This window comes from Callospermophilus lateralis, chromosome 9 (genome assembly GCF_048772815.1).
Source record: "Callospermophilus lateralis isolate mCalLat2 chromosome 9, mCalLat2.hap1, whole genome shotgun sequence".
NCBI classification, from domain to species: Eukaryota; Metazoa; Chordata; class Mammalia; order Rodentia; family Sciuridae; genus Callospermophilus; species Callospermophilus lateralis.
In genome coordinates, this window is record NC_135313.1 from 101607881 (window position 1) to 101620022 (window position 12142).

The window sequence follows — 12142 nt, forward strand, 5'->3', positions numbered from 1 at the left end:
TAAAAATGAACTCTTCCTACACTAATCAAAAGGCTATCATAATTTCTGTAAAAGTCTCTCATGGTATAACCATGTAAACATACAAGAATTCAACCAAAATTTGCAGTAAGCCCTTCATCTAGGTTCATAAAAAGATGTATTTCCTTAGTGTATTTCATAATGTTCAATTTAAAAAGTCAACAGCTGTGCTATTAATCATATGTTATCTTCTATTTCTATGATCTGATGTTTCTAATCAAAAGAACCATGATTACAAATACAGAATAATAAGTTTGAGTACCTAGTGAATTTATTCTCTATCTCATTTGGGAGGTCTCTTTTGAATATTCTTATTTGGAAAATTTATCCTGAACAAAAAAATAAGAATTTTTTGTTAGAAATAATTCTCCATGAATACCATAAAAATCCAATTTCATTTAGTGCAAATTAATAAGTCTCCAGATATTTTAATTTTTATGCCCAGTCATCTCTCGTCAAGTCAAGAGGATGAATTATACTTTTTTTTTTTTTCAGTTTTCTGAGATACACAATTAATGAAACTGGCACTAGACTTATAGGCTGACTTACAAAAACATCAAGTAAAGGGGAATGAAGACAAAAGAATTACCTCCAACTGTTCAAATAAAAATTTAAAAATTCATTAAATCAGTGAACATTTAAAACAAAAAGGACTTTTTATTTTAAACAGAGAGAAAAACTAAAATGAAAATGAAACTTACTGGGTTATCTGTGGAATCATCAGCCAACTGTAAACCAAAATAGTCTCGTTCAGTCAAATCAAGATGCTTGAAGACTATATCCAACAAAACTTGTCCCAGCTCATTTTTCTGAAGAGAAAAACAACATGAAACCAATTTTGTTTTACAACGTGCTTGACTTTTTGTCTTCTTCTATTAAAATGGCAAATGTCTCTATACCAATGATTTGGTTCAGAGAAAAGCCTTCACATTTAATATAACAGTTTTTAAAAACAAACTGGTTCAAGAGTATATAATAAATATGAAGATATAAAGAAACCTTTGAAAATGTCTCTTGCTTTCAGGTTATCATCATGGTATTCTTATCAGTATCACATTAATTATATGTGTATATAATTAACATGTAGGTACACAGTATGATTAACATATGTTAGTTACGTATAACTCCATGTCATTTTTCTCATGTCTTTTCTTGTATCTAAATTATGACTGAAAAGTAACTGGCTTGACTAATTATAATTGAAAATATAATTTTGTGTAAAATAATGCCATGAAAAGGGAAACAAAAGATGTTAAAAATACAGCAAATGTGATAAAGGACTATTATTTCATTATGATGCTCAGAGAACTTCAGGAAAATGTCTTATTTTAACCTCACACTAACCCTACAGTAATAAATAAATTATTTATTATTCCCTTGTTTTAGTAATAGTAACTATAACTTCCCCAAGTTCCATAGTTACTAAATTATTGCACAAAGACATGATTGTACAATTGCCTAAAAAAAAGGAAATGAAACTAATGAATAAAAACAGAGAAATGATTAACATGTTTAGTAATAAAAGAAATAAAAATGGGACATTACAATGACAGAACATGTGTAAACAACAGTGGAAAAAAAAAACCCCGGTGAGCAAGATTAAAAAATACTAATTACTGCTAACATTGTAGATAGATATAACCTGTTGGGAAAGGAATTTGAAATATTAAACAAAAGCAAAAACAATGTTAACTACTTCTGGGATGTTAATCTGAGTAATGACATAAAGCCCAAAACTGGGGGAAAGAACTATACACACCAGTATGTTCACTGCAGTGTTATTTATACAAGAGAAATAATAGAAAACACAGCTGTAAATAGTGGTATATTTTACCACTACTTTATCCATTCATGAGATATAGTAGTTTGGAAGCTTCTAGCTGAAAATCAGAATCCAATCTCAGAGCTGAAATATTAAGAACATTTTAATAGAGGTACAATAGATTCCAGAGCTAACTAATTCAGTAAATAAAAGACATAATCAAAGGGGCTGGGGTTGTGGCTCAGCTCGTCTGGCATGTGCGAGGCCCTGGGTTCGATCCTCAGCACTACATTAAAAAATAAATAAATAAAATAAAGGTATTGGTCTAACTACTTTTAAAAATTAAATGTTTGTTTTTTTTTTTTTTTTTTTAAAGACAATCAAAGACCAGGTTTCTTTCCATGTCTCTTATCTGCATTCCAGGGTTGGCTATTTTGGGGGGGTCATGAGCAAGATTATCACAGCAATTCCAAAATTTATACGCACACAGGACAATGTTCAAAAGAAAGCATTTCCTTGTAAACTTATTTTACAAAGAGCTTCATGTCTTATTGGCAAGAACTGGTAAAATGATTATTTACCAAACTCATCAATGGCAGGAAGTATGGGTTTCAAAAATAGGGCTTCTCAATGTTGCTGCCCATTCAATTACCTGAAAATATTTTTTATATTGATGAAACCTACCTCCTGGCCCCTCTCCTATTCTGATTAAACTGACCTGAGGAAGAGATCAAGCATTAAGTCTTTTGAAAAGTCTAAGGTGAGTTTGATATACTTGTCTAGATGGGATGGAACAGAATCATTTTCTGCTATGCCTCCAGCTGACTGCAACTAATAAACATGCTAAAATGAAAATTTTTTAAACTTTGAAATGTGGAAAAAGGCAGCAAGGCTGTGGTCAGATCACATATGGCTTTATAAAATACTGTGTAGATATTAAAAATTTTAAGACAAGATAAATTAAGAGACTCCTATGATAATATCAAGTATAATGGAGACCTAAACTATACTGACATCAAAAGTGATAAACTGATCTATTCATTAAGGCAGAATTGGCAAAAAAGCAACTGACTATAGAAAAGGAAGGATGGAACATCAAAGACAATGTGTGTACGTGCCTGCATTATTCAAATATGTCATTGGTGGTACCATTCACTGATGGAAGGAACACTCCATGAACAAAGCTCAGTTTCAAAAACCTATATTATATAAAAAATTGTTTAATATCTCTAGCAATTATAGAAATGCAAATTTAAAACACATTAATATTCATTCTGTATCCCTCTAGTCGGAACGGCAATTACCAAGAATATAAGTAACAATAAAGGCTGGAAAGGAGAAAAAGGTACACTCATACTTTGCTGGTGAAACTGCAAATTGCTGTGACCTCTCTGGAAAGCAGCATGGAGATTTCTCAGAAAAATGGAATGAAACTACCATTTGACCTAGTTCTCCCACTCCTCAAAATATACCTGAAGGACTTAAAATCAGCATATTATAGTGACAAAGTCACATCAATGTTACAGCAGCTTAATTCACAACAGCTAAGCTATGGAACCAACCTAGGTGCCCTTCAACAAATGAATGAATAAAGAAAATGTGGTACATATACACAATGGAATATTACTCAGCCATAAAGATGAATGAAATTATGGCATTTGACAGTAAATGGCTAGAACTGGAGACTATGCCAAGTGAAATAAGCCAATCCCAGAAAACCAAAGGGCAAATATTTTCTCTGATATGTGGATGCTAACACACAATAAGGGGGAGTGATACAAGTTCACTGGATTAGCAAAAGGGAAAAGGGAAGGGGCGAGGACGAGAATAAGAATGAATGAATCAGATATCACTTTACTATATTCATATGTGAATACATGACCAGTGTAACTCCACATTTTGTACTACCACAAGAATTAATCTTAATTAGAATAAGCTATACACTCTATGTATGTATATGCACATATCAAAATACACTGTATTGTCTGTATATCTAAAAAGAACAACAAAAAAGGGAAAAAAAACCTATATTTTGAGGGCTTATGATTCAACCAAAGGAAGAAGGATAGAAGAAGGACTTAAAAATCCAACTGAAAGCTGGGTCCACTGGTGTACGCCTAGAATCCCAGCTACTCCAGAGGCTGAGGAAGGAGAACTGGAAGTTGAATCCCAGTAAAGAAACTTAATAAAACTCAGTCTCAAAATAATATTTCAAAAAGGATTGAAGGTATAGATAAGTGGTAGAGCTTCCCTGGGTTCAATTCCTAGTACCTCAAAAAAAAAAAAAAAAATCCAAGTGGAACAATAAAAATAAATTTCTCATTCTTTGTCCTACTATCCATTTTCTGTTGCCAATAACATAACACCATAGATTGGGATGGTTTTTTGTTTCTGTTTTTTTCTTTTTGCACCAGGGATTGTACCCAGGGGTGCTTAACAACTGAGTCACATTCCCAGCCCTTTTAAATATTTTATTTAGAGACAGGGTCTTGCTGAGTTGCTTAGGGCTTTGCTAAATTCCTAAGGCTGAGCTTTTAAACTTGTGATTCTCCTGCCTCAGCCTCCTGAGCTGTGGGATTACAGGCATGAGTCACTGTACCTGGCTTGACTGCAGAGTATTAATCAAGAAAGGTTTCTTTAGATTCTTGGTTCTGAAGGTACAAAGTCAAGGGGCCACATCTGACAAATGGCTTTCTTGTTGGCAGAGTCCTAAGACAACACAGATCATCACAAGGCAAGGGAAAGGGGGAAAGAGGGAGAGACGGTGGCAGGGGATCTCCATCTCTATCTCTTGCTCTCTTCTGAACTCCCTCCCACTAGACACTAAAATTTACGCAGCATATGTGTGGCTCTGGGCTCAATCCCCAGTACCACAAGAAAAAAAAATAAACCACTAGGATTCAATTATTAGGGGAAAGCTCCATCCTAATGACTTTATATAATTCTAATCACCTCCCATATGCCCCACCTCTAAAACGCATCCACCCCCAACACACAACTGGGAATTGAACCCAAGGCCTCACACATCCCTAGGCAAGTGATCCATTACTGAGCCACATCCCTAGCCCACCAAAGACCTCACCTCTAAAAACCATAGTCAGATTGAGTTTCTGCACTTTAATACCTCATAATAGGATTAAATGTCAACATACAAACCTTGGGGGAACCACTCAAGCCATATTCAAACCTTAGAAATTGCTAAGGCCTAGTGAGGTGCTATTTTGATCCAATCCTCAAATCCCTTACTAATCATGCACACCTCTATGCTTGCACTTTCTTACCTAATGACAGCCTCCTTGATTTTCCCACACTAAACTCAATCTCTACTCTTCTAACAGACTTACCCGAGGCTTCTCAGTTCTAAACTGTGCTCTAGTGCCACCACCTGTGACCACATGTACCTTCCACGCTCCCAACTCATTCTATGCCTTTACCATATTTTCACTTTCTTATTACTTAACACCATCATATATATATATATATAAATTATATTTATATATGTCTCACACTAGAAAGCTCCAGAGTAATAGTCTTATTATCAAGTTACTAGAATCTGGAACACTGCCAAGCATAAATAAATATTTGTTGCTGAATGAATAAACAATAAATGGATGAATAAATGATTCACTGTCCAACCGAGAAGAAATACATATTTGAGAGTCATCAGTCTGAGAACTGAAGCAGATAAAACTGCCCAGTATCTAAACAAAGAATAACATGACAGGTGAAAGAGAATTCTGGAATGTACCAGAGATTCTAAGAAGTCTGTCCAAAAAAGGACATCAATAAATATTTGGTTTGTTGAATTTTTTTTTTTTTTGTACCAGGGATTGAACCCAGGGGTGTTTAACAACTGAACCATGTTTTATTTTGAGACAGGGTCTCACTAAGTTGCTGAGATTGGCTTTGAACTCATGATCCTCTCCCTCAGCCTCCCAAGTCACTGGGATTACAGGTGAGCACCAACTGTACCCAGTGGTTAGTTGAATAATTAAATGATAAAAAAGCATATAGAAGCAATTATAAAGTGTATGTGGCTTTTGGTCTTTGGAAGTACTGCCAATCCTTCTGTTTTTCTTATTTTATAAAAGGACCAGTTAGAGAACAGGGCATTTAAGGGTTATCTCTAAAGCGTTAGACAAGGCTGTGGGGAAGATGAAGCAGCAGCTCTTCAGACATACAGCAGAGGGAACAGGGCAATGCTTTAGAAAGTAGCAAAATGGAAACAGTAAACACTAGGCTTAGTCCTTATTTAGCTAGTTAATGTGTGGTGTTGGGTGAATTTTTCTTTCCATGCAGGCCAATTTCATGGACCCTAAAATATGAGAAAGACTAGATCAGTAGTTCCAGATTATGCTGTGTAGTATTGTTGAGGTTCAGTGAGTGTTCTCAGGGCTGATGTAATGAGAAAGAAAAGTCCAAGACACCTCACTTTAACTACTAACTATAATATGATCCATTATACATATACAGTTCATGTGTGCATGAGTATACCTTTATTAGGAAAAGAAGAAGTCTATTAAAAAGTGTTTGAAAACAACTAGACAATCTCTGATGTCCCTTGTGACACTAAGATTTCAAATTTTTAAAGATGCTGTCCTGAAGATAGGTAGAACTATTTTCCTTTTTTTTTAAATTTATCTTTTATTTATAGGTGGACACAATATTTTTATTTTATTTTTATGTAGTGCTGAGGATCGAACCCAGGGCCTTGCGCATGCTAGGCAAGTGCTTTACCTCTGAGCCCCAGACCCAGCCCCAAGGACGAAATATTTTCCATAAATGAAAAATACAGTTATGAAATAGGTTAGGCAGGTGAGTAAGACAAAGTTACAAAAAGAGTTCCCTCCATAATATTTAGTGCAAAGTCATAGTAATGACCCTCAAGTGTGACTGAAGGGCTCAGGGGGTAGCTCAGAGGCAAAACACTTACCTAGTATGAGGCTCTGGGTTTGATCCCCAGTACCACAAAAAAAAAAAAAAAAAGAATGAATACTTCAGAGCCTTATCATACTATGATTTCTGATCACCTTTCTGGATGAAGAAAATATATCACAGGAGTAGGTTTTTCATTGGAGGGTTAGGGAAAAGAGATTAGTAATAGGTAACATAAATTTAAGAGAAAAACAACCAATGGTTTTGAAAACAAAAGGTTACTTACTAATGGAAAATTTAAAATTTATTAGTGTCTTAATGAATTGGCAACTGATTTCCTTCTATGCAGAAAACTCATTTATAAAACAGAACAGGAAAAAGCAATACAGCCTTCTAAAAATAAAGTGTAAATTCTATAGTTTTTCCTATAGTCAATGAAAAACTTATCCCATGCAGAAAAATGGTCTCAAGAAGTAAGCGTTATGGTTAATGAAGTTCATAGTAATATAATAAAAATAATAATGACTAACATTTATTGAATACTAATGATTGTCAGACACTATTGTAAAGTATATGTGTATTGACTCACTTAAACATAAAAAAAAGAAACATGACGTAAGCACTATTAAGATTCTTTAAAAGTGAAGAAGCACAAGGAGATACCACAGACTTCTAAAGATTATACAGGTTTGTTAAGTGGCAAGGCTTATACACTCTAGCCAGGTTATGTGGGTCTAGAGTTGCCCAGAGCCACTATGCAATACTTTGCTTCAGATAATTATTTTGCCTTGGTCAACAATGAAAGGCTATTTATATTTGGTCCTCCCATCTTAGGGGGAAATTATTTAAGCTAACTATACACAATTGCTTTGTATATCCTCTTTTAAAACACCAACTTCCTTTCCAGCAACATGGCAGACTAGATGATCTAAAAAGTCATGAAACAAAATATCTAGACATGCTGGATAAAATATAAAATTGGATAAAATATAAAATAGGATTACACTCTTAATCTGACACAAAATCTCCAGCATTCACAAAGAAAGAAACAGAACTTGGGTATAAACTGTGCTGGGGTTGCCTGGAAAGGCTTGTGAAAGAACAAGTAATTTGCTATGATCCCAGCAACTCAGGAGAGACTAAAGTAGGAAGATCACTAAGTTCCAGGCCAATCTCAGTAATTTAGCAAGGCCCTAAACAACTCAGCAAGACCATGGTTTCAAAAATTTAAATGAAAAATAAAAGAGCTAGATATGTAGTTCAGTGGAAAATGCCCCTGGATTCAATCCTCAGTACCAAAAAGAGGAAAGGAGAAAGGAAGGAAGGAAGGGAGGGAGGGAGGGAGGGAGGGAGGGAAAGGAAGGAAGGAAGGGAGGGAGGGAGGAAAAGGAAGGAAGGAAGGAAGGAAGGAAGGAAGGAAGGAAGGGAAGGAGGGAGGGAGGGAGGAAGGAAGGGAGGGAGGGAGGAAGGAAGGGAGGGAGGGAGGGAGGAAGGGAGGTGAAGGAAGGAAGGAAGAACAGACAAACAAGAAGCAATTTGGGCTTATCACACACAGGTACAACAATGTTCAGGCCCAGAGTACAAATAAGGCAAGATATAAACTAAGACTTTTCCACTAATAACCTAGGGCCACATTCTCCATGAAAAATAAACCGGAAGGGCAAGTCCTCCCTCCAGCCCAGATGAGCACAAAGAGGTTTAGCTGCCTCTACCTGGGATCTGAATGAAGAAAAGCCTCTTCTGAAAATTCCTAACCATGAGGCAGCTTTCATATAAGTATAAAGTCTGATTTTACATTATTGACTGTTCATAAAATCCCCAAAGGGGAAAACTTTGAGTAAAACAACAACAACAAGACTAAAACTAGGTAAAAATAAAACATGAGTCAAAAACACATTCTTAACCCTGACTATAGATGATTCTCAGAGTTAATGCTTATTGGGTAACAAGGTTACAACCCAAAATTCTAAGGCATAAGAAGAATCAATTTATCAATAGCAAAAGCTAGCAGAGATGAATCACCCCCCCCATTCAGAACTCCAACAACAGAACTATAGAGATTACAAACTTAAATGATTAAGAGTACTTAAAATATAAAACCATTTACTCTATCCCATATAAAGACTTACTGTCAAGCTAAAATAACCAGATAATGTGAACTGGCATAAAGATTAAGAGTACTTTCAGAACAGCAAATTAAAGGGACAATAAAAAAAGTGAAAAAAACTACAGGTAGAACACTTAAACCTACATACATTAAAGAAAACTAGTAAGTACTTTAAAATCTCATATACTTAAAAGTCACCAGAGACAGCTTTACCAAACCTGTCTAATAACCTTTCCAAAGTATGTCCAATTTATCTAAACTATTCCAAAGAATAGGAAAACAGGAAATGTTACCCAATAAGTCTTATGATTCAAAGGAATAAGAGTAAAAGCAAATATAAAGGCAAATCCCACAAATAGAGATGCAAAACCCTCAATATCAGCTAACTGACTTGACATCATGGTAAAAAAAAAAAAGATATCAGGATTTCACAGATGTCACAAGTGCAGCACAAGTAATTAATGATGTAAAACATTAACAGTATGAGGGAGAAAACACATGCAAATACCTCCTTACTGTCAGGGCAAGATTTTTAAAAAAAAATTTCAATACTATCTCTCAAGTTAAACAAATATTTAAGATGAATTTAAAGTATAACTAAAATTTCTGGCCAAGTATAGTGAGGTATGCAAATAGTCCTAGTGACTGGGGAGGCAGGGGCAGGAGGATCACACGTTGCCAGCCTCAGCAATTTAGTGAACCCTTGTCTCAAAAAAAAAAAAAAAAAAAAAAAAAGTGTGGGGGGGTGCTGGAAATGTAGCTCCTAGCTAAATCACTCCTGGGTTAAATCCCCAGTAGCAAAAAAATGTTTTTAAATATTTTTTCTGGGAAAATTATACAAGAATATCTTTTAGTTTTCATAGTTGAGAGAGCTTTCTCAGAAAGAGCCCAAAGTATGAACAATAAAGAATTGATAAGTCTGTATTAAAATAAAAGCTCCTGTGCAAATAAAGATATGACTTCTATTTCTGGCAGTGAAGGAGATTGTATGTTTAGGAAAATAAAATCCTCCCATATGCCATAAAATGGCCAGATGAAATATTTTCAATATTCTTTGCTTTAATCTATTACTGATCTAGCATGGGGCGAAAAAGGATCTAGGAAGCCTAACTAGTAAGAAATGTTATGATCAGTTCCCAGTCCTTAAGTTTTCTAGCTTTTGCTTTGACCACATATAATATATGAAAATCAAAGTTTATTCAGGTTGAAAATAAAAGACCCAAATTTTAAGTAGGCTGTACTCGCAAAGTAAAAATAAACAAAGAATAATGCCATTTACAATGGCAAAGAAAAACAAAACAAAGAATTAAAAAAACTAAAACTCTCCTGTCTTGTCAGCTATATAATGTGGTTTGAAAATTCCAAGTGAAAAAATAAACTTAAAGTGTTTCTGGGATGATGGCATCTACAAATTACTTGCAAAGAAAATAAAATTTCAATTTCCAACTCAGGGATTGGCAAGAGTGAATACCAAAAAATAAAATAAAATAAATGACCCAAAGATATGCAATCTCCAAAAACCTCAAAAAGTATAATGATAAAGATAGGCTGAAAGTAAATGATGTGCCAAAAAAAATGCAATACAAACACTAATCAAAAAAAGTGTCTGGGCTGGGCTGGGGCTGGGGCTGGGGCTGGGGCTGGGGCTGGGGCTTGCCAGGTAGAGCGCTCGCCTAGCACGTGCCAGATCTTGGGTTTGATTCTCAGCACCACATAAAAATAAATAAAATAAAGGTATAAAAATTATATATGAAAATTTTTAAAAGTGTCTATATTAAAGTGAGATAAAGTAGACTTTAGAGCAAAAGAGTTTATAATACAAACAAAGTGGAATTATAAATGACAAAAGGGCCAATTCACCACCAAGGACACAGCAATTCTAAGTATGGACCGCCCCCCCCCAACCAAAAAAAAATTGATATATATATACACATACACATTCATAAATATACATATTCATAAAGACAGACATTGCAACAGAAAAGAAAAGAATTAGAGTTCACATATAAACTATTATGTTTATTGATGTTACAAGGGCAACAAAACCATTCATATGGATCAACAAATGGTGGTAGGATAAATGAATATCCATATACAAAAGAATAAAAATGGACCCCTACACCTCAACCCTGTGAAAAATTAACTTCAAACGGATCTTGTACCTAAAATTAATATCTTAGAGGAAGATATAAGAGTAAATCCTTGTGACCAGGACCAGGCAATTTCTTTTCAATATGACACTAAAGGCATGTGTGACAAAAGAAAAAAAGGGACAAATTAGAATCAAAGGTTAAAACTGTTTCAAAAAATTCCACCAAGGAAAAAGACAACCAACAGAATGGGGGGGGGGGGGAATCTGCAAATCAAATACCTGATAAGTGACTTGGATCCAGAAAAAAAGGATTCTTTTTTTTTTTTTAATAGTTGTAAACGGACCTTTATTTATTTACATGTGGTGCCAAGAATTGAACCCAGTGCCTCTCACATACTAGACAAGCACTCTATCACTGAGCTACGACCCTATCCCACTGAGCTACGACCCAACCCAGGATCCAGAAAAAATAATTCTTACAATAATAATAATTTTAAAAAATTATAAAATGGGCAAGAGACTTGGACAGCCTTTACCCTAAAGATGACCAACAGGCTCAAGCAAAAATTAAAGGTTATAGGACAGGAAAAAGAGAAAGCAGATACCAATCAAAGAAACCTGCAGAAAGTTTTTAAATCAAATAAACCAAATTTATAGCATTAAATGCTTATACTAGAAAAAATAAATTGCAAGTCAATAACCTAGGCTTCTACCTTGGGATATTAAAAAAGAGCTAAATTAAACCAAAGTAAGAGAAGAAAGAAAATAATAAGAACAGAAATTGATGCAACTAAGGAGTTAAATAATTGTAGGCTGATTTTACAAAATCAATAAAATTGATAACATACTAGCTAGAGAGTGAGTGAGCAGGGCTATCATAAAAGAACTACAGACACTAATACAGATTCTACAGATAAGAAAGGAATACTACAAAATATTGTATGTGCACTATTCAGATAAAATGTGACTATTTAGGTAAAATGGACCAATTTCTTAAAAGACACAAATTATCAAAGCTAGCTGGAAAAAAAAAATACACCCCCCCACACACACATTCTACCAAACATTTCAGGAGGAAATAATACCAATTCTATACCATCTTTTCCAGAAAACATAAGAGAAAGAAATATTTCCCAATTAATTTTATGAGACTAACATTAACCTGATACTAAAAGACAAAACATTACAAGAAAATAAAACTACATAATAACAACCCCAGTAAACACAGACACAAAAATTCTCAACATAGAATTAGCAAAATCAAATCCAGCAAAATGTGAAAAGGATT

At 34.5% G+C, this 12142-nt stretch overlaps 1 protein-coding gene across 4 annotated transcripts in view; it reads right to left on the reverse strand.

The window, feature by feature from the left end:
- Ptpn4 (protein tyrosine phosphatase non-receptor type 4) overlaps positions 1-12142 on the reverse strand; it is a 180840-nt gene that overhangs the window by 113151 nt on the left and 55547 nt on the right. For 3 of the 4 annotated variants that reach the window (XM_076866759.2, XM_076866757.2, XM_076866758.2), the window contains exon 3: positions 720-827. In XM_076866759.2, the coding sequence (XP_076722874.1) occupies positions 720-827 (108 nt within the window). Of the gene's footprint in view, positions 1-719; positions 828-12142 lie in introns of those variants that run through there. The other variant, XM_076866760.2, reaches the window with a different exon arrangement.